Genomic DNA, 24,526 nt, shown 5'->3' with positions numbered 1-24,526 from the left:
CTCCCCCCCCCCCCCCCCCCCCCCCCCGTGTGTGCGTGTGCGTGTGTGTGTGTGTGTGTGTGTGTGTGTGTGTGTGTGTGTGTGTGTGTGTGTTCCTCAACTAATCATTCCATGCTACCACTCATGACATCACTTACGAATGCCTCTTAGTATCTATCTTTATTTCCATTCTGCCTCTCTGCATCATCTTACAGAAATATGAAGATAGCTAGTGTCCATCGACTGTGCCTTCACCATTACAAATAGAGTCCAACAAAATCAAAGAAGGCAAGGTACAGGTTTAAGACTTCTGTCATCGAGGTTATTAGGGACAGAACGGTAATGTTTCTTACTTACTCCAAAAAATTGTAGTTTATCGCATATCTTCAACGCAGCTGTGAGTAGTTTATAAAAGCCACTGACATTGGGAGCTCGTGTAGATTCCACAATTAAGTGAGTAATGAATTCTTCACAGTGATTCTCAAATAAATTTGAATCAATGTGTGGAAAAAATTCTTGACAAAAATCTGTTAAATTAATGAAGACATTGAAATCCTTTGGATTTACTGCTTCCATGTCACCTTCAATAAAGAAACTGTCCTGTAAAATACCAAAAAAAATTCAATGAAAATTTAAATTTCTATGTCAATGTCTGTAAATTAACACTATCAGAAGGAAGAACAAAAAATACTTACAGAATCCTGTAATATCTTTTTCCTAGTATTCAAGTTCAGCTTTCTCAGACAACGCAGTAACAAAATTACAAACTGGTTGTGCATCTTCTGAACAACATCAGTCTTTGTGGCAGCTGAAGGTCCTAAATTTTTTTCCACCATTATTTATAGTCATAAACTTAACTTTGTATTCTAGTGAATGCTTAGATGTAAAGAAGCTGCCTTTCTTAACATGAATGGGCAAAATAATTACATGCATTTATTTTTAAAAAATGGCTATATCACAAAGTAATTTCACAACAATTTTTAATATTCAAAGAGCATGAAGCAGTGATGATAGAAGAGCATATGTGCGACAAAAAGTTCTGTTTATGCTTCAATAGCCTTCTGTCAAATGTGTGATAAAACTTATTTATGTTGATTGTAATTTTACAACTCTAACAATAGACAAGATTTGCACACTGTGAACTCAGAAGCTTGGTTTCTTTAGTGTGGTGGCGCCAGACAGCTAATAACTATTTGAAGAAACTCGCTTTTATCCCACGTTTTGAGCTACTAGTACATAAATCTCTATTTTCTACAAGTACAATCTTTCTGATCAGTACCGCGCAACATAAAAATTCTTATTGGAGCCTAAATACTATATGCAAAGTCCAGAATGGAATAACAACAACATGGAAAGGACAGATTGCTACTCGCCACATAGATGTGGTGTTTCGTCACGGACGGGCACAGTGGAAAAAAAATTTTAAAATATTCAAGCTTTAGGACAGAGTTGTTGTTCTGAAGCAGAAAATCCGCACACACATTCATACAAGCACAATTTGCACACACATGACCACTGCTCCTGAGCTCTGGGGCAGCATCTAATGTGAGCAGCAATCTGCTGTGTTGGATTGGGGAGGCATGGGACAGGGGCATTTGCTCAGAATCACAGGGACCCCTCAGAGAGCCAGCGATGACAAAACTATTCCACTTGGTGTGCTAGATGTACAAAAAGGGTGAAATACCCTCAGACTGCAGGAAAAACGTAATAATACCAGTTTCATAGCAACCAAGTACTGACAGGTTTAAATATTATTGAACTATCAGTTTAATAAGGCATGGTCACAAAATACTGACAAATTATTTACAGAAGAATGGAAAAGATGGTAGAAGTTGACCTTGGGTAGATCAGTTTGGAGCACATGAGAAAATACCGGTACTGAACCCATGTCTTACCTTAGAAGATACACCGAAGAAAGACAAACAAAAGTCTGTAACATTTGTAGATTTGGAGAAAGCCTTTGATTATGTTGACTGGAATACACTCTTCGAAATCCTGAAAGTGGCGAGATAACACACAAGGATCAAAAGGTCATATACAGCTTGTACACAAACTAGACTGCAGTTACAAGATTTGAACGACATGAAAGGGAAGCAGTGGTTGAAAAGGGAGCGAGACAGAATTGTATTCTATCCCCCATGTTATTCAATCTGTGCACTGGGCAACCAGTAAAGGATATGAAGGTGAAATTTGGAAAAGAAATTAAGTTCAGGCTAACACAATTTAGGTGGATTAAATCAGATGATGCTGAGGGAATTAGCTTATGAAATGGCACCCTAAAAGTAGTACACGTGTTTTGCTATATGGACAGCAAAACAACTGCTGAAGCCCGAAATAGAGTGGATAAAAAAAGTAGACTGACTGTAGCAAGGAATGTATTCCTAACAAGAATTCATTAACATTAAATACCTGGTGATCAAAAAGTCGGTATAAATTTGAAAACTTAATAAACCACAGAATAATGTAGATAGAGAGGTAAAAATTGACACACATTCTTGGAAAGACATGGGGTTTTATCAGAACCAAAAAAAAACAACGTTCACAAAATGTCCAACATATGGCGCTGGACAGCAAAACGTCAGTGACTGCGCATGACAATCGTGCATAAAAGGAGCTGTAATGAGAGAGAGAATCATATGCACCAGCAGTTGCAGCATGTTGACGTTACCTGAAAAGGTGCTTTTAGTGAAGCTGTATTATCAGAATGGGGAATGTGCTAGTTCAGCGTTATGATCCTATTGCCACAGGAAGGGGATTCAAACGGGTAAAGGTCCGCTGACAAATGCAGCTGTGGCGAGAATGATTTCGAAGTTCGAAGCCATGGGTTGTTTAGACGATAGACTCCGTAGTGGCCGACCGAGCACAAGGCATAATGCTGCTGAGACAGTTCAGGAAGAAATGGAGACTGTAGCGGGTTCGTCTATGCATGGGGAAGTCAGCGCTAGTGCAGTCGCATGTCGCACCGGCATTCCATACACTACTGTTTGGTTGGCACTGAGGTGTACCCTCTGATGCTATCCGTACAAAATCCACCAGCATCATGAACTGTTACCTGCCGATTTAGTGAAACAGAGGGCATTTGCAGTGTGGGCGTTTCAAAATATGGCGGAAGATGACAATTGGTTGAGTAATGTGTTGTGGACCGACAAAGCTCATTTCACGCTCCGAGAGTCTGTCAACGCCCACAACTTTAGAATATGGGCTACCGAAAATCCTAGAACGTCGTGGAAACTCCACTGCACAACGAGAAAGTCACGGTATGGGTTAGATTTACCACATCCACCATTATTGAGCCTTTTTTCTTTGAGGAAATGCGTGATTCTGGTTTTGTAACTGCTACCGTGATGGGTGAGAGGTGCGCTGATATGTTACAGAATCGCATCATCCCCAGCCTGGCTGATAAACACCTGCTGGAACGTACGATGTTTATGCAGGATGGCGCTCCGCCCCATATTGCTAGACACGTGAAAGATCTCTTGTGCGCGTCGTTTGGTGATGATCGTGTGCTTCAGCTGCCACTTTCGTCATGCTTGGCCTTCCAGGTCCCCATACCTCAGTCCGTGCGATTATTGGCTTTGGAGTTACCTGAAGTCGCAAGTGTATCGTGATTGACAGACATCTCTAGGGATGCTGAAAGACAACATCCGACGCCAATGCCTGATCATAATTCCGGACATGCTTTACAGTGCTGTTCACAACATTATTCCTCGACTACAGCTACTGTTGAGGAATGATGATGGACATATTGAGCATTTCCTGTGAAGAACATCATCTTTGCTTTGTCTTACTTTGTTATGCTAATTATTGCTATTCTGATTAGATGAAGCGCCATCTGTCAGACATTTTTTGAACTTTTGTATTTTTTTGGTTCTAATAAAACCCCATGTCATTCCAAGCATGTGTGTCAATTTGTAGCTCTTTATCTACATTATTCCGTGATTTATTCAGTTTTCAAATTTATACTGACTTTTTGATCACCCGGTATAAATTTAAATGTTAGGAAGTCTTTTCTGATGGTACTTGTCTGGAGTGCAGACTTATATGGAAATGAAACATGGATGATACGCAGCACAGACAAGAAGGTATCAGAAGCCTGTGAAATGTGGGGCTATAGATGAATGCTGAAGATTAGATGGGTAGCTAATGATGAGGTACTGAATGAATTGGCGAGAAAAGAAATTTATTGAAAAACATGACTGAAAGGAAGGACGAACTGATGAGACACATTCTGAGACATCATCAAGGAGTTGTCAATATGGTACTGGAGGGAAGTGTGTGGCGGAGGGAGACCAAGGCTTGAATATAGTAAGCAAACTCAAATTGATGTAGCTGCAGTAGTTATTCAGATACGAAGAGGCTTGTGCAGGAATGACTGGAATGGAGAGCTGCATCAAACCACTCTTTAGCTGAAGACCACAATAACAGATTTTCTCAACTCTTTTGTACCAATCTGGTTTGTTTCAGATTAAAACTACTTAGTTTTAGTCTCTAGTGACTCCCGAATTGCTACAAATTGTGCAAAAAGCAAACATTCTTTAAGAAAGGGGAAAAAAGCAACAAACAAGAGATTCCAGCATCATAACTATTCACCAATTACTTATCAGAATTAAATAAATGGGGCAAACAAACTCATTCAGAGCACAAAAATCTGTGTGATTAATGTACGTACAATTAAAACACAAAGAAAATAACATATTGGAAAAGAACTTCAACATATACCATCAAAGGAGAGAAGAAATGTTAGCATATTATTATACAATAATTATTAGTGTTTCTAGACCAAAACTGGACACAATGCTAAATATCTGCAGAATATTAAAAATGTTTGTTAGACCTACCTTTAATTCTGTAGTTATGTGCCAGAAATAATGATTTCCATAAAGGCATATAGTTTTTATATGTGATAATTTTTTGACCATCATTTTGTCTCTCTTTCTGTAACTCCATATCAATCAGCAAGCAATGGGAACAGGTGTGGATTAGTCCTTGATACACTGCAATAAAAATTGACAAGATGCTTTAAATGGAAAGTGGGAGGGAGAAAGGGAGCGAGGGAGCAAGGGAGGGAGGGGGGCGTGAAGAACACTGTAATAAAAAACGAGAGACAAAATTACATCTAAAATATTTGGGAGCCACATACCACTTGTCACATTTCTGGGAAGTCATAGCATACAAGGTGAGAGAGAGAAGCAGGTACCTAGCCACTGGATTCTAATTACAGTTCTTTCTAATTCACAAATTCAATACTTTAAAAGATGTCTCTGTTCCTGAGCTTGTTATCAATAATGTCTACATGTGGAAGATTAACTTTGCTGCAGATAAAATTTAAACTATAACATGTTCAATCCCAAGCAACACAAGCTGCCGCTTGGGGTGCAAAGCTGAAAGGGGCACCAGAGGCATCAAAATTTTTTAAGATTTTTATATGGGACATTTCACCATTAGTAGCAGCCACTTGGGACACAAACCTGAGAGGGGTGCCAGTAGTGCCCAAGTATAAGATTTCTATACAATGCATTTCACAATTAATAGTGGAAGCTGCCAGGTAAAAGAGGGAGGAAAGATAAGTTACTTGTGTGGAAAAATGTTCTTGAACTGGCCCTGTAAATCCCACATTTCTTCACAGCAACTTCTCGACAATGTCAAGCAGTGGCTGCTGGTTCTTGTTGCCAAGATGCCAACAGTAACCAGCAGCCACTCCCTGATAGTAGCTGCCTCGTAGAAATATTGTGGGATTTGCAAAACGTGATGCAGTGGCAGACCCAAAAGCCATATATTGAACATATCTGTTGGGAAAGCCTTAAGAGTCACAAAATAAATGATGAATGGTTCTCTCGCTTGTGTTTAACATTTTGTGCAATAACAACATGACTGAAATATAATTCACTTCAACTGAATTCTATTTGAAATACAGAAAAGTTATGAAACATTCATTTCTAAATTATCATTGTTTTACAAAAAGTCCATTTTTGCTGTATATAAACAAAATTCTACTTGTTAAAAGTAGAGCAAATAAATAATCATAAAATCAAGAATGGACTCTTACAACAGCAAACTCTTAGACTTTTAGGACCTAGAACAATGGGGTCAGAAGTGACAACAAATCAGCTAACCTGGAATCTGAAGCTTCCAAAGCCATAGATTTATTGTTTGAATTACCAGTTTTGAGTTGATTTATGCAAAAATTACATTGTGCCAAACAGGTCTGATTTCTGTTGCTGTCAGCTACAGCCTTATTACTTACTTAACTAGATCACAGGAGATATGAATGGAAGGGTAGGAATGAGGGAATCCTGTAGAATAGTATGAAAACATGGAGAGGACGAATACAATGACAAAGGGGAACAATTGATTGCAATTTAAGAACAATTTGATCTAAAAATTGCCAACACTTTTTCAAACATAAGGGCATTCATAAATATACTTGGCAACAGAACACTAAAGAACTTCATTCTATAAAATATTATATTATCATTAGACAAACAAGTAGTTTCAAGGCAGTAGACGTCAGATCTTATAGAGGAGCCCAGTGTGGACCAGACCACTATCTAGTAAAAATGAAGTCTTTTTGCCCATGAAAGAATGCAAGGAATGATACAAGTAACATAAATAAAATGAACCAGATTGAGAAAGATGAAAATTTATCTTTTAATACTGACAGCCTACAAGACCAAAGTATCAGAATACTCTTTGCAGCCAGGATGGAAAGGAAACTGGTTGAATCATATGAAGGAAGTACAGAGGAAATATATGACTATATAAAAACTAATGTGAAAATCATAGCAACAGAGGTGTTGGGTAAAAAAGATAGCAACCACAACTATGCAGCAGAGTGGTGGTCTGAGGAAATAGAGGTCCTCGTTAGAGAAAAACGAAATGCATTCCTTCATGGTTGAGTGATAAATCAGAAGAAAAAAGATATATACAAGAAAGAGAAGAATGAAGTCATGAAAAAAATAAGGATGGCAAAAAATGAAGCATGGGAAAGAACATGTGCCAAGGTGAATGAATAGCAAATTAGGATTTGGGAGAGCAAAAGAAGCATGGTCAGTGTTAAAGGGGGCTTCGACAGGATACAAAAAGCAAAACCAATCTCCAACTGATAACACAAAAGGAATGGGAAGAGTATTTCCAAAAATTATTAAATGAGGACAGAGAAGAATATCTAGAAGAAGTAACAGTGGAAGAAAAAGGACATGAAGATGATGAGATCCAGATTTTATAAAGTGAAGTACTTCAAGCATTGAGAACAGGAAAGAATGGTAAATCACCGGGACCAGGCAATATTAATCTGGAGTGCCTGAAATATTGTGGTGACAAAACTGTGAAACTGATAACACAGCTCTTCAACAAAACAATACATGGAGCTTCAATACCCAACGAGATGAAGCTAGGTTTCATTAATACCATATTTAAGAAAAGGGATCGCAAAATTTGTTCAAACTATAGAGGAACTTGTGTTACAAACACATTAATGAGAATTTTTGCAAAAGTAATTAAAAACAAACTGGAAAAAAAGAACAACAATGCGGATTCACAGTTGGGAGATCATGTGTAGACCATATTTTCACATTACAACAGATTTTGGAGAAACGAAGGGAAAAATCAAAAAACATAGGATTAATTTTCATAGATCTAGAAAAAGCGTATGATATTGTTCCAAGAAAATTACTTTGGAGAGCACTACATATGGCAAACATAAACCCTTCCTTGATTAAAATAATACAACAGATGTATAAAGATAACATCTGCCAAGTGAAAGTTGGTAATAAGCTTTCACAGAAATTTAGAACAAGCAAAGGCCTTTAACAGGGCTGTCCCATGTCACCATCATTATTTAAAACCTATATAGATATTAGCCTCAGAACATGGTCTTGTAAATGTAATAGTATGGGATTAGAAATAAGAGATGGAGTTTACCTACATCATTTATTCTTTGCTGATGATCAAGTAGTCGTAGCACAAGATGGGGAGGATGCTAACTGTATGTGCAATCAACTAGCAGCAGCATACAAACTTGGGGTTTGAAGATTAATTATCAAAAAACAGAATACTTGACTAATGACTCAGATGAGCTATACATTGAAGGAAAGAAAATCAAAAAGATAAACACTGTCTGTTATTTGGGATCCATTTTAGAAATCGAGGGAAAATCAGTCAGAAATCAATAAAAGAATTAGTAGTGGACAGAAGGTCATTGGGATGCTTAACTCAGTCTTATGGAGCAGGAATGCAATGAGCAGAACTATAAAATTAATATACAAATCCATATTAGAGAGTGTGGTTCTGTATGGAATGGAGACCTGGACAATTAACCTGAAGCACATTAAAAAATTACAAGCTCTAGAGATGGACTTCTGGAGAAGACTGGCAAGAATCTCCAGGAAAGAAAAGATAAGGAACACTGAAATAATAAGGAGAATGAAAATAAAAGAAAGAATATATGATGTAATGGATAGGAAGAAATTACAGTGGTATGGGCATGTACGACAAATGGAGAAAGCCAGAATACCAAAATTGATACTGGAGTGGGAACCGGAGGGGAGAAGAAGAAGAAGAAGAAGAAGAAGAAGAGGATGACCTATGACCACCTGGCTCCAAAATGTACAGCACACAATGAGGAGAATGGGCGCAGAGGAAGAGGACACACAAAATTGAAACACTTGGAGGAATATTTTGAAAATATAGTTTAAGAATGTTTATTCTTTGTAAGGTAATTTCCAAGTAAATTATTATGTTGGAGGTAAGCCTCTGTAATGAGGAAAAGCTCAAAATAATAAACTATATCACACAAACTTTCAGACAAAATTCTTACAGTGTTAATACATATTCCAGAGTTCTTCCATTAACCACATTTCTCATTAGTTTTGTTGCAGTTTTGATGATTTAAATGAAAGTGGAATTACAGTTGAATGACAGGTTGAAATTTTGCGTACTTAACTGATCACCAACTATTCCGTTTTTGACAAACACAAAGATTGGACATAGATATATAATCCACTAACATTAAATCTTAATCCAGTAAGTAATGCGTATTTTCCACTTTGAAGACAGTCTCTCACAAGTTTTAAGAAGTATTGTGTCAAGTGTGCTGCATGTTCAAACTTTTACAATTCATTTTTGTAGTTCTTACCCATCTTTGAAAGATCTGCCTAATGGAAACTTTTAGAAATTGGTTTCTTGTTAACAAAGTAACTTAATGTAAATGAGCAAAAAATTTCAGAACACCATGACAAAATTGCACTAGAATTACAACACACTTGTTTCAGCATTCCCTGGTCAAGTCAGAACAATCATGAAAATTTACAACATAAAACGTTTCCAACCAACAAGTTGTATGTCACATATGACACACTTTGTCCAAAATGCAATTTCAATTCAACAGAAAAATGCCATCAGTAGTGGTAAGAGTAAATATGTTCTTTATACAAACCTACTACATTTATAAAGTCTTCCAGCAGCACCAATTTAGACAAAGATAAATGGCAGAAAAAGCTCTGCATAGCTTTAATTATGCTAAATGTAGTGCTCTCATAGGCATGTGGAAAAATCTGAATAAGTAATACTGTGATGTGTTCCAGTGATAACTGCTGTGAGTAATGTATGATTTCTTTTTGCAGGAGTAGCTTTCCCAATGATTCCAAGTACTGAGGTAAATGCCACACTCTCTTCATGCGCAGAAATACATCTTCTTGTGTTGAATACCTATAATGTTATGAAGCATAGTTACATTTCAAAGAATTAAAATTTATTCTATATAACAGTACTAACAGCATGGAATGCTCTGTTTTACAAAATTCTTAGAATAAAGTACAACAGTAAGGGAAAAAGATGACACAATCAGCAGATGCTACAAGGAAAACAGGTGTCATAACCAGCAGCTGCCAGAGTAGGTTATTACTATCCCATGTGTAGATCACCATTAACACCACAACACAAATGGTTGTGTTTGGAATGAGCCCATGACCAGAAAGCATGCATCACGCTGTTTTCTGGATGAATTGCAGTTCAGCATTATACCGGATGATGATTGTTGGCAAGTATTTAGGCAACCTGAGGAGATGTCTCTCTCTTTCAGTGCTTTTTTTTTGGGGGGGGGGGGGAGGAGGGAGGGGGGGGGGGCACATCAGTATTACTCCTGGTGCCATAGAGTGAAGAGGAGTCATCAAGTATAACTTCAGGCCACAGTTGGTTGTGACTGAGGGAACTAAGATGGCACAACAGTATCTCACAAACATCCTATGTCCTCTCGTGTTATCTCTTCCTGCAACAGTACTGTGGTGTCCGTTCAACAGGACAATGCTCATCCACACATGGCATGTGTATCTATGAACTGTCATCTTGATGGTGAGCTATTCCCATGGACAGCAAGATACACTGATCTGTCTGCAATGGAAATGTTTGGGACTTGCTTGGATATCAACTCCATCTCAGTGCCAGAATCCAGGATATCAAGGACTAGTCAAAACAGTTGTGGGCAAGCTTGTCTCAGGAGAGGATACAACAGCTTTACGGCATCCTAACCAAATTATTGCACTTATTCACATCAGAGGAGGTGCAACATCATATTTATTGTAAATATAACTCAATTTTCTAATCACTGAAATAACATCACATATCGTTTCAATCAGAGAAGTTTCATTTTGTTCCCTTCTCCCCTTCTGGGTGCTTCAGGCAGTGTATATAAAATGACACAAAAATGTTTAAGGATGTCACAAAAAGATTACAACATTTTGAACTAAAATTGGTGAAGAAGAAAGTGTCACTTTATTTATTGGTCGCCCCTTGTATGTGAACAAATGCAGCTGATACAAATAAGGAGATAAATAGTACATACCAGTAATTTTACCTTCCAAAATCGCTGACACAATTGGCACAGTACAGTTTACAGTTCTTTAAGTAGAGGCACGGAAGCAGTAAAACAAGCAGGTACCGCCATAATTACTCTCATTTACATTCCTTCTGTGCTTCCACATGTCTTAAAAATCACTGTGTCATCAGGGTTGCCACAATTTCCCCAAGTAAAATTCCCTGATATTTCCCTGATCTTCAGACACATTTTAGCATTTTTCCCCCTGACAAATTTTGAGATTGATTGATTGATTGATTAATTGAGAGGGTTAATGGGGCCAAACAGCGAGATCATCAGTCCTGTGATTCCTAAGTTACTCACAGAAGAAAGTAGATCAGCCAAAAGTGGATGCATCCAGTAAGGGGAATAAACTATAAAATATGCTAAAACACACACACACACACACACACACACACACACACACACACACACACACACACACACAGTAAAAGGCATAAAATGGTAGACCAAATCTAAAAAATGGAAAAAAAGAGTGATCATTCCATGGGGGAGTGGTCACAGAGTCCCAGACTGAGAAAACGTGAGAGAGGTCCCAACCACAACCACCATGCCTCTGCTCCAAGAGGAAAAAAAAAACCTTATATCTGGAAATAACCACTTTCACAGAGGAAACCGAGGACCAGTTCAACCATCTGTGAACCATCTGCTAATATTAAGTTAAGGAATACTGTACTTAGCATGAAGGGGACATTCTATCAATATGTGGGATATTATCAGTCTGGCTCCACAACCATACTGTGGCGGTGGTTCGTTGCACAGAACAGTGGGTGAGCCTGGTATGACCAATACATAAATGGCATAAAGCAGTGGACTCGTTCCAAGAGGAGCAGAAGGAAGAGCACCAAGTAAGTGGACTACTACTGAGAGAAGCAGAAGGAAGAGCACCAAAGCACAGCAGTCTCCTCGATTGTGCGGAGTTTATTACAGAGAGCAGGAGCGTACCATATGCCATTCTACTTTCGGGCAGAAAGAGATGTGACATAGATCTGTATATCCACAGCTGGAGTCATGAAAGGGAATGGAGCATGAGTATCAGCTTACCTAGCCAAACAGTCAGCCCTTTCATTCTCTGGGATACCTACATAACTTGGGACTCACAGAGAGAGAACTGAGCAGGCAGCATGGCCAAAGAAGGAAGGAGAGAAGGTAATGGATAGCAGAGATTAAAGGACGATTAGAGTAGCACTCTGCTCAATGACTCTGTAGATATTAAAACACTGTGGAGGGAGGCCTGAGTAACAAAATGGGGGCCCCGGTAACAGCTAGCAGCTCTGCTGTGAACACACTACATGATTCTGGCAATAAATGGTTTTCTATGCCAGTAGGAGACGTGAAAGTGTATCCCGCTTTATTTATCGTCTTAGAAACATCAGTGTAGAAAATGGTAGGACCCTGGAACTCTGCAAGGATGGAATGTACAAGACACCGTAAGACCATAGGGGCAACAGATACCTTACGACTCTGGAGTAGATTGGTCCTATTCTGTGGTCTAGGCATCACCCGGGAGGGAGGGGGGGAGGGGGGTGAGAGAAAATACACAGGGCACATTTCAGTGAATGGAGACAGAGATGAAGATCCCAACAGGGAAGTGAGATGCATTCCAACTGGCAATCCCACCCGTGGGCAGTGATCAGGAGGGAGACGTCGCTCGCTTGCAAAGAGGACAGGGTACACAAGATGGTCAGGGAATCTGCAATTGGCAATTGCGTAAGAAACCAGGAGTTGGTTTCATCATATTTGTCTGTGAGGAGACTGTCAACGGGGCTACTGTGAAAGGCACCAATAGCCAGACACACCCTGTAATAGTGAACAAGATCAAGTATTTTCAGAACGCAAGGAGTCATAAACTTGACTTCCATAATCTAGTCTGGACAACACCAGAGCACTGTAAAGATGGAAAAGAGTAGCATCGTCTGCACCCCAAGATGTGTGGGTCAGAAGGCAGAAAGCATTAAGCTTCCAGATCCATGTAGTCCTCAGGCGGTAAATATGGGGCAGCCACTTGTTTGTAAGGGGGTGTACTATGAACTGGCGACAAATATGCGTAACCCAAATTTTGGAGGGAGAAAATTGGAAGCCATGGGACACACCCCACACAGAGGTCCATTGGATGGCCCCTTGGAGTCGGCACTCAGCAGATGTTACTGAGTGGGAGCTGCACCAGATGCAAAAATAGTCAACATACGATGGCGGGGTAACCTGAGGGCCAAAAGAGATTACAAGCTCATTGATGGCTATGAGGAAGAGTGTAACACTTAATACAGAATCCTGAAGGATACCATTCTCCTGAATCTGAGGAGTGCTGAGTGAAGTGCCAACTGGAACCCGGAAGAGCCGGTGGGATAAAAAAAATCGCGAATAAAAATCTGAAGGGGGCCACGAAAATCCCAGTCACAGAGGGTAACAAAAATGCGATGGCGCCAAGCCATATCGTATGTCTTATGAAGGCCAAACAAGACCGTAACAAGGTGCCGACAGCTAGTAAAAGCTAGTTGGATTGCAGTTTCGAATCTGAGTAAATGGTCAGTTGGAGGCATTATCAGTAAGGGCACTGATGTCAGGATTGGACAGAGAGTGGCTTTGGGGCCCTCTGAGAGCGGGTCTATCCTCCAGCCCGAGGCTGCAAGCTTCCCGTTCTGAGAATGCTGGGAAGGGGTGTTCTGAGGTGGAGCCCCATCCCTAGTGTGAGCCAGAGAAGAGGACTTTTCCCTGGAGGAGGAGGAGGAGGAGGAGGAGGAGGGGTTCCTGGAGGGGAAGTAACAGGAGCCGCCGAGGGTGAGGAAATGGAAGAGGGGCAGCGTGGGGGTATGGGGGAAGGATGAGGAGGGGAAGACATAACTGAGGCATAGGTAGAGGAGAGATTTACAGGGTGAAGTCCGTCAAATTTCTTCCGGCCTTGAAAGTAGCTGAGACTGTCATGAGTCTTCATTTCCTGATTTCCCCCCCCCCCCCCCTTCATGTACACTAGACACTTTGGTGAGTGGGGAGAATGGAGACCAGAGCAGTTTACACAGTTAGGCTGTGGATTAGATTAGATTAGATTAGATTTACTTTCATTCCAATTGATCCGTAGTGAGGAGGTCCTCCAGGATGTGGAACATGTCAGAAAAACAACAATACATGACAAATATTTAAACTAAAACAAATAAGCTAATGTACCATTCCACAGGTCCCAAGTGGAATGATCGTCATTTTTTAATGAACACTAAGAGTCATTTTACAAATACTATTGCACTGAATTTAAAATAAAAAAGTTTTTTATTTATTTATAAGGTAAGAAACATGTAATACAACTACTGTAATACTTATTTACAATGAACACATTACTGCACTGAAATGGTGCAGAAGTTAGATTATACTTACACACACACACACACACACACACACACACACACACACACAAATTTTCAGTGAACACATTACTGCACTGAAATTGTGCAGAAGTTATGTTGTACTTATATACAAATCAGTTGGTTTTCCTCAGAAATTCATCAATGGAGTAGAAGGAGTTGGCCACCAATAAATCCTTTAGGCTTCTCTTAAACTGAATTTCATTGGTTGTTAAGCTTTTTATGGCTGCTGGCAAGTTATTGAAAATGTGTGTTCCTGAATAATGCACACCTTTTTGTACAAGACTAAGTGACTTTAAATCCTTGCGAAGATTATTCTTATTTCTAGTATTGATTCCATGAATTGAGCTGTTGGTTTGAAAAAGTGATATATTTTTAATGACAAATTTCATTAAGGAATAAATATATTGGGAAGCTGTAGTTAGTATCCCTAGTTCCCTAAACAGGCTTCTGCAGGATGTTCTTGAGTTCACACCACATATAATTCTTACTGCACGTTTTTGTGCCCGGAAAACTTTAGCTTGGCTTGATGAATTACCCCAGAAAATAATCCCATATGACATTATGGAATGAAAGTAAGCATAGTATGCCAGCTTTTTCATTTTTATATCCCCTATGTCTGACAAAATTCGCATTGCAAACAGAGATTTGTTAAGACGCTTCAGCAGTTCTGTGGTGTGCTCCTCCCAGTTGAATTTATTATCAAGCTGTAATCCCAAGAATTTAACACCGTCCACTTCTTCTATCTTCTTGTCATCATATGTTAGACATATACTCTTGGGACATCCCTTACAAGTTCTGAACTGCATGTAGTGTGTTTTTTCAAAGTTTAGTGACAAAGAATTGGCTAGGAACCAGTGATTAATGTCTACAAATATTTTATTGGCTGATCTTTCTAAGACTACACTTGATTTGCTATTTATTGCAATGTTTGTATCATCAGCAAACAAAACAAACTTGGCATCTGGTAATGTTACTGATGAAAGGTCATTGATATACACAAGAAAAAGTAAGGGGCCCAAAATGGAACCTTGTGGGACCCCACATGTAATTAGTTCCCAGTTGGATGATGCCTGATAGCTTGATACATGTCTCTTTCCTAATAACACCCTTTGTTTCCTGCCAGAGATATAAGATTTGAACCATTTTGCAGCATTTCCTGTTACACTATAATATTCTAGTTTACTTAAAAGGATATTGTGATTTACACAGTCAAATGCCTTTGACAGATCACAAAATATACCAGTTGCCTGCAATTTTTTGTCTAATGAATTAAGTACATTTTCACTGTAAGTGTAGATAGCCTTCTCAATATCAGAACCTTTTAGAAATCCAAACTGTGACTTTGACAGTATGTTATTTGAGATAAGATGGTTATAAAGACGACTGTACATTACTTTTTCGAAAATTTTTGAGAATGCTGGCAACAGTGAAATTGGACGGAAATTTGATGCTATTTCTTTATCTCCCTTCTTAAACAGTGGCTTAACTTCAGCATATTTCAGCCATTCGGGAAATATTCCACTGATAAACGACTGGTTACACAGATAGCTTAATATGTTACTTAGCTCAGAATCACATTCTTTAATTAACTTTGTTGATATTTCATCATACCCACTAATGTTTTTGATTTTAAAGATTTTATGATGGACATTATTTCTGTTGGGGTAGTGAGGGTCAAATTCATATTATGGAAGTTACTTGAAATGTCTGGTCTAAGGTAATCCATAGCAGCATCTACCGAACCTGACAACCCCATCTTTTCAGTAACAGTTATAAAATGTTTGTTAAAAAGTTCTGCAACACTATACACATCTGTCACCAATGCATCATTTACTCTTAATGCTATTTGTTCCTCTTCATGTCTGGTTCTACCGGTCTCCTCCTTCACTATATCCCATATTGTCTTTATTTTGTTATCTGATATGACTATCTTTTCCTTGTAATATATTTGCTTTGACATCCGTATTACAGTCTTTAATATTTTGCAGTATTTCTTATAATGTGCTATAGCATCAACATTGGAAATGTTTCGGATTGACAGATACAGTTTTCTTTTTGTTTTACAAGATACCCCTATTCCTCGAGTAATCCATGGCTTCTTTGTAGACTTTGCTCTAACCTTGGTAAGTTTTGGGGGAAAGCAGTGTTCAAATAAGGTAAGCACTTTATTAGCAAAAATGTTATATTTTTCATTCATGCCATGAGCACTGTAAACATCAGTCCAGTGAATGTCTCTGAGGAGTGTCCTAAAATAATCAATTTTTGGCTTACTGATTACCCTCTTGAGCTCAGATTTAACAGATTTTATATCCTGTTCAGTATTAACATTTAACAGAAGGAACTGCATGTCATGGTCTGAGAGGCCATTGACTATTGGTTTTGTAATATAATTTTGTTCATTTGACTTTTCTATAAAGATATTATCAATGGCTGTTTGTGAGCAAGTGGTTATCCTAGTGGGGAACTTTACTGTGGGAATTAAGTTGAATGATAGTGTTACTAACTCAAATAGGTTCTTATTGGGAGAGTCTTTAAGGAAATCTACATTGAAATCACCAGCAACTACTATTTCTTTGTTTTTGGTTGTTAAATGGGCCAGTACAGCTTCAAGGTGGTTTACAAACAGATTAAAGTTACCTGCAGGTGCTCGATATACACTTAATATTATGAAAGATTTTTTGTGAAAATCTAATTCTGTTGCACATGCTTCCATATGCTGTTCTAGGCAAAATTTATGAATGTCTATGTTCTTAAATTTATGACAGTTCCTGATGAATGTGGCAACTCCTCCTTTCTCCATTTCTGATCTACAATAGTGAGATGCTAACCTAAACCCTGTAACACTTAAAAGTTCTATACCAGTGGTCACATGATGTTCAGAGAGGCAGATTATGTCAGCTGGGTTTGAAGACTCTAATTCATCTATGCAGATAGTTAATTCATTAATTTTATTTCTCAGTCCTCGAATATTTTGATGCAATAAAGATAGCTGACATTTCACATTGACTGACTTAAAATTGGATGGAATTAAAATATCTGCTGACAGTTGAAAATTCTTAACCAATGGCTGTTTATGTTGATGTAATAAGCTGCAATTATGTTTTTTGATTTCTTTCTCAAACTGAAGGTTTGTCTCAGTTCTAACCTCTCTTAAAATTTGTTTTCTTTCTGTCCTCCCTACCCTAAAAAAGGGTCTTTTCTGAATCCTATAACCACTGGTATTTTACCACTCATGACAGTGCCTCCCCCCTTTAACTTTCCTGCTATTTCCCCAGCCAATTTACCCTTCCCCTTCCTGTTGAGGTGAAGGCCATGCCTAGTATAATCCCACCTACTGACAGAATCAACATGAACCACACCAATGTGTGACCCCGCACCCGACATGAGCAGCCGTTCCAGCTCCAAATTAACTCTCTTGACAGAAGAGTTCAAATGAGGTCGGTCATGGCGCCCAAGAACAGATACAAACTCAACACTGGTATGCCTCGATGCTGATGCAATCTTCGCCAGGTCACACTCTATGCTGTACCCAGGATCTCTGTCAATACTGTTACCTGCCCCACCCACTATAACCACGGTGTCTTCCTTAGTGAAATCTTTGCAAAGTGATCCTAAATCCTCTGTCACCTGCTCCAGACCAGCACTAGGTTTAAAAAAATTGGTGACCTGGTATTCTGATCCTAGTTCATCCTGCAAGAGTTGGCCAACACCTCTTCCATGGGAACTACCTAACAACAACACTTTCTTTCTCTTTACTGATTTCCCTACATTCTTACTTTTCAATTTGCTGCTGAAAGTTTGTTGTGCCCTGTCTACACCTGTAACTGCTTGAGGCTCACCAGCTTCTAACTGAAGCAACAGGTCAAATCTATTTTCCACATTCACCATAAAGCTGTCAGACAAAGTTCTAGGCCTGTTCCTCCTGTTGCCTGTTGCCACTTCCCACCTCTCTTTACCCTTCTCCCTCCTTAACCTGTCAAGATCTCCCCTGGCCTTGTCTAACTCAGCCTGAAGGGCAGCAATTTTCCCCTCCTGTTCCAGTATCTTCCTATCTCTACTACAAATCCTACAAAACCACTGATGAGTCTCATTTACTTCCCCTATTCCCACGCCACTACAGTCACCCACATGGAAAAAACTACAGCACCCATCACACCAAAGCCCCGACCTAACAATTCTACGGCAAGTCAAGCACTTTTCACTCATGATAAACGTAATAATTTATTAAGAATAAGTCAGTTAAATTACAGATAAACACGAAAATATGGTTACACAAATTTGGCCTATACGCAACTGTGTGTAAACAAAAACAAAAGTGCAAAGTTTCTGAAACAACAAGTTAAACTTTACGCTACTTTCCGGAAATGCTAGTTAAATAATGAAGAGGTACGCTAAGTTAAATTGCTGGAGAGAGCAAGGAACAACTAAACGAAATTCTATAGATTTGCTGCAGCAGAACGTAAACAGAAAATACGACTGTACGGTCTTTTCGCGTTTTCTGCTATATTACGTAATGAGAAATGAAACCTTTAATGGTACACTTAAACGGCACACTAATACACTTATTTACCACGTAATCAGTACTAATCTATGTGTTTTATAATCTAAAATAACTTATCTTTACGAGAACACCAAACCTCGCGCTAGTCGCTTGGCTGCAGGGCTGCAGCAATATAACCTTCCAGCTTGTCAACACAGAACATACAGAAGAAGTGGGAAAGAAGCTATTCACTCATTGCATTCAGAATGCAGTGATGCAACCAATTTTAATACAACTGAGAGAAAGCATCAACTGTGAGCTTTAATCAGTAATATAGGGAAAAAAATACAGGTATGTAAGAAACCTTAATGACATTCTTTTTTTTAATCTATGCTTATGTGTATTGCTACATTACCACACTATTTTTCCCCCACTACTGTGTATTTTGTTTAGTTTCAATGTGCTACAAAGTTGTTTTCACGCAATTCAACACTGTTTTAGGTAAAGGAATCATTGAATTGTTGGTGAAGTCACATTTACACACTAAAATTACTTTAATTCTTCATGTTTGCATTTTGTCCCGTTATTCTGCAATACTGCAGTTCCATGTACAGTTTATCACTTACAATTCAATTCAATGTGTTGTAAATATAATTTTTTTTGTAAGTAATGCCATACTCTTCTTCCTCGTAAAGCAAGCTGTCACATAAAGTATCACGGTTTGCACTACCTGATTTCACATGCCCTGAATCACTCACAAATTTTGTTGTCAGCTGACATTTTGTAACGAATATCTGTTGTGTTCCCACAATTAATGTCATCATTTCCATGAAAATTTATCCTGGTAATTTCCACAATGTCTAAAATAATACAAATTTATCTGTTACAACATTTTTTGTTACACAGACAAAATAATTTCACGTCCCCAACAGTATTTTTTTTTTTTTTTTTTTAATCTTGAAAGAACATCTTTTCATGATAATGTAAGCAATGCATGTATCTGTAAACATTCCTTTTTTTACGTTTGCAACTTTTTTCACAGGCTGAAACATGACTCTTTTTTGTGAGTTAGTTGTAACACTGGTTTCTATTCTTTATGAGTAGAGAAGAATCTCCTTTTAGAAGGTAGCCATTATATTTTAGACAAAAATTACTGATTTCTGATCTTTTTCCCTGGACTGTTTTTCTAATACCCGAAATTAACAGATATCTGCAACAGAATAAGAATGTAATGTGCTGCTGACCTGTCTAGTTTTTTGACAAGCATTATAGAAATTCTGTAAACACTCTTACATTAATCAACTGCGTACTATGCAACTTTTTTTCAACTGACATGTTTTACATTACAATTACATTTACAGAACTAAATTTACAATTTTTATCAAGTAACCCTACAGTGTACATTGCAAATTAACAGTAACAGAAGTAAATATTTCAAAGGATACTTACTCTAAACATATACCCTCAGCACACTGCAAAATAAAACAAAAGGCATATTCTACATCTTCTGACGACCAGCGGGATTCGCAAGCCTTGGAGAAGTCACCAAATGCTTTTATGACTGTATGAAGGACAGCAGTTGGTGTGGATTTACTAGCCATTTTTTCGTGGAAATAACCCATGAAATACTGTAAATGAGTAAAATAAAAATCAAGAACAGAAAATTTGATCAAAATGATTTGGAAGAAAATTGTCAACACTACTGTAAATTGTTTAACGTTGAACATAGATGTCCCTTCCATGCCACGTGGCCTAACTTCGGAAAAGTTCTAGTCTGACCATAATGAATTTTTATGTAACTGTATGTTATCACTTGCATAAGTTTCCAATGAACATTGGTAAAGTTTTATTTTCAGCAAATTAATACTTTTTAGGATACAGTCCTTGTTTGATAGTGCAGCATTCAACAATGTACCCCTGTGCTTATGGCAACTTTTTTAGAAATATCTCCGGCAGTATGTGCTCGGGCCATCTTGTACAACTTTTTGCACTCTCTTGCACAGAACAATAAAAAAGATTTCATGCAAGATTTTCATACACATAACTAACTCAAGTCATCCAAAACCATTACCACTTGAAAAAAAAAGTGAAGTTTGATTTGTTATAGCTCTGGAAATAAGTGTGTGATAAATTGTAAACTTTGCATGCAATAACATATCACCACGATTTCTTAGAATATAAAATTTCATTCTCAAAAAAGTATTTTCTGCAAAATTGGAAATTTGTGGTAAGGTCTTATGGGATCAAACTGCTGAGATCATCAGTCCCTAAGCTCACACACTACTTAATCTAACTTAAACTAGCTTAAGCTAAGGACAACACACACACCCATGCCCGAGGGAGGACTCGAACCTCCAACAGGGGGGAGCCGAGCGGACCGTGACAAGGCACCTCAGACCGTGCGACTACCCCAGGCGGCTGTTTTCTGCAAATTCTTAAACTACAAAAAAAAAAAGATCCTGTTCAAAACTGCCTAAAAATTAGATTTCGTTTCCCAACGTGACAGTTTAAGGCCATAAAAATAATGACAAGGTAAAGCTGCAATTAAAATACCCCCATATTCAGCTCATACTCAAATTAAATCCAATACTTCTATTATGTTTCACAAATGTATGGTAATGAATTTAAAATCTTCTGGGTTGTTAGGCCACATCATATTTCTTCTAACAACCAACATTTTGACTCCTCTGTTGGGATCACCTCCAGAGCCTTGTGATGTTTATCACAGATTGAGCATAGTAATTTATGGGGAAGTAAAATCAGAAGTCCTAATGAAAATGATGAGAGCTGGAATTGTAAAACCCAGAAAAATCTGTAAAAAGAGTAATATAGAGATCTTTAAGAAACAAGAAAGTATTTTTTTTATTTTTTAAACAAAAAAGTATTTATGTTTTTCATACATGTCTATCATGTTCAGCTCTATAAAACTCCTTTTTTTATAAAAATGAAGGAGTAAAGAAAATATAATAATAAGGACAGTCTTATTTTTGTGTGTCTAATAATCTGACACAATCACGTCAACTTTTCAGCATGGAAGTTTGCAATATGCCATTTAAAGAATGCATACTATACCACTGTGAAAAGCATTCTAGAACAAAAACTGTAGCATCTGTTGTTGCTAACATTTCATACAGAATGAGCCACAGGAAATTATTGTGTTAAGCAATGGATCCATACTGATTAGGACACTTCAGTCAAGCAGCAAATGGCTTGCATGAATTAACTGAAGAAATAGGAACAAAAATTTGGCGTCTGTCAAGCTGTCATTACATTGCCTAATATTAAAGTTTGAATCTAAAGCAGGGCTTCATACAAAATGTGCTCACAGAGCAAGCACGGTACCCTCAATATTGGCACAAAGTGGAGAGTGTAGAGTCAAATGGAGAGCCAAGTGTGGGACACAACAGCTGCCGTCACATGTTTGTCAGTCAATTTAAATCCACGACCAGTTGCATGGAAATCACTATATGAAATATTATTGCTACTGATGAAATAAATAAACAAAAGTGCACATGTGCCACATTATGATATTAACATATACTTCTACATTTTTCTTCAATTACTTCGTGAGCTGTTATACAAAAATGATGTACTTGAAGTGTGAGATTCTCAGTGTTTGTTTACCCCTCCCCCCTGAACTATTGCTTCTGTGTCCAGAGTAATTCTTCTTGTGCATTGTAGACACAGAGCACAGTTTAGATTGCGATCAGACAGTGAGTTTCTCAGGTGCATCTTCTTACTTTTCATTGCAGAGAACAATTGTTCACAAGCGTACATGGAACAGAACAGTGATTAATATTGTAGCCACCTGTTTGCAAAAATGAAGAAATCTATCCCGAGTGATATGTCTATAGAATTCCAAGATGTTTTTCATGTACTGACATTTGTCTGTGCGTTCTCTGTCACACTGCAGGTTAATAATTTCTAGTTTTTGTTCAGGACAAATCTCTTCAATGTTTGCTGAATATGGAGAGGAGAACAGATCAAAATCATTTTGTAATGCCAGCAGATCTTGAGAACATTGCTCAAATTCTTCCTTACGGGATAGTAAAATGTGTGAATAACATGAAGTCTTTGTCAACAACAGCATCATGCACATACAATAACTTACGAAAATGAGCTGGATTTCCTTTTACCAGCTGCAATTTTTGCAAACTTATACAAGATGGTGTAGTTTTGTTTCTTTCTAGAAAATGCTGCCGTAGATGGTATGTCCCAAAATTGCCGCAGGTCTCCGCAGTATCTTTTCTTTCAGGAGTGCTAGTTCTGCAAGGTTTGCAGGAGAGCTTCTGTAAAGTTTGGAAGGTAGGAGACGAGGTACTGGCAGAAGTAAAGCTGTGAGGATGGGGCGTGAGTCGTGCTTGGGTAGCTCAGTTGGTAGAGCATTTGCCCGCGAAAGGCAAAGGTCCCGAGTTCGAGTCTCAGTCCGGCACACTGTTTTAATCTGCCAGGAAGTTTCATATCAGTGCACACTCCGCTGCAGAGTGAAAATCTCATTCTGGAAATGACTGTATCTCCATAAGTATTGAATTGGTGATTGTGAAACTTTAGTAAAGTTTGTTAGGCACATTTGTATATGTCGAGACAAAATTTCATCAAAATACATACGGTCATGCGGGAAGCTGTAGACCACTTGGCATGGAATGACCTCGTTACTAAATAAATCCTATTTTGCTGTTAACTAAGATTTACTATAAGAGTACAAGGAAGTCTGCACAAATGATTACAGATACATTTGACTCACTGGAGAATGTCATGGAAATGGTGAAAACCCTGAATTAACACGAGATTTGAAGATGCCAGTAATACTGTGAAAGCCTAGTTACAAACTTCCAAGAAGCATTATTAAGTGACAAATTTAAGAATATACGACAATCCCCCTGCACATAGCTCCCATAGGAATTGCAATGACAAGACTAGACTAATTACAGTCACACATATGCATTTAACCACTCATTTTTCCTGCACTCCATACACAAATGGGACAGGAAGGAACACTAATATTCCATGAAAGTGTTAAGTACCCTCTGCCATACAGTTGTTCGCAGATTATGGATGTGCATCTACACATACATAAATGGTAATGAAATGTACACAAGAAGCACTGACTAAACTTCAACGATGGAAAAAAAGGAACTAAAGTTGGTTTGTGTGTTTCTACATCTGAAATATGATGTCTATTCAAATTTTGCACCAGTCACATTAGGGTGATGCCTGTAGCACTATCGTGAGGATACAATCAGGTTTGCTTCAAATACACGCTGTAACAATTGTAATCATTAGTTAATTCTGAAATTAGACACGGTGAGTTGATGTTCGTCAATAATGCCTTTATGGCGACAAAAACGCCGTAATCAACACCTCCGAGTTTGAACGACGTCACGTAATAGGGCTATGAGAAGCTGGATGTGGCTTCCACGATACTGCAGAAACACTTGGCAGGAATGTAGCCAATGTGTGTGACCGTTGGCAGTGGTGGTCACAGGAAGGTACACTCACAAGAAGACCAGACTCTGAACAGCCACGTGACACTACACAGGGGGAAGACCATCACGCTCAGCATACGGCTCTGGTGCATTGTACTGCATCTGCAGCAGTGATCTAAGCAGCTGTTGGTACCACTGGTACATAACCAGCTGCTCCAAATCAGTTACTTCGAGGACAGCTCCAAGCCAGAAGCCCTGTTGCGTGCATTCCACTGACCTAAAACCACCACCATTTGCCACTTCAGTGAGGTCAATGAAGAGCTCATTGGAGGGTAATGTGGAGGGCTGTTATGTTTTGTGATGAAAACTGGTTATTCCTGGGTGCCAGTAATGGCAATATGTTGGTTAGTAGGCG

General features: G+C 38.4%; 1 protein-coding gene across 1 annotated transcript in view; it reads right to left on the bottom strand.

The window, feature by feature from the left end:
• Window positions 1-24,526, bottom strand: part of LOC124803212 (DNA-dependent protein kinase catalytic subunit-like) — a 561,762-nt gene that overhangs the window by 439,788 nt on the left and 97,448 nt on the right. The window contains exons 7-11 of the mRNA XM_047264427.1: window positions 20,135-20,313; window positions 9,413-9,684; window positions 4,818-4,973; window positions 675-796; window positions 337-579 (exon numbers count right to left, since the gene is read on the bottom strand). Of these exons, the coding sequence (XP_047120383.1) occupies window positions 337-579; window positions 675-796; window positions 4,818-4,973; window positions 9,413-9,684; window positions 20,135-20,313 (972 nt within the window). The remainder of the gene's footprint in view (window positions 1-336; window positions 580-674; window positions 797-4,817; window positions 4,974-9,412; window positions 9,685-20,134; window positions 20,314-24,526) is intronic.

Source organism: Schistocerca piceifrons, chromosome 1, assembly GCF_021461385.2.
Source record: "Schistocerca piceifrons isolate TAMUIC-IGC-003096 chromosome 1, iqSchPice1.1, whole genome shotgun sequence".
In the NCBI taxonomy this organism is placed as follows: domain Eukaryota; kingdom Metazoa; phylum Arthropoda; class Insecta; order Orthoptera; family Acrididae; genus Schistocerca; species Schistocerca piceifrons.
The sequence above is the reverse complement of the archived record's forward strand: the minus strand, read 5'-3'. Positions and strand labels throughout refer to the sequence as shown.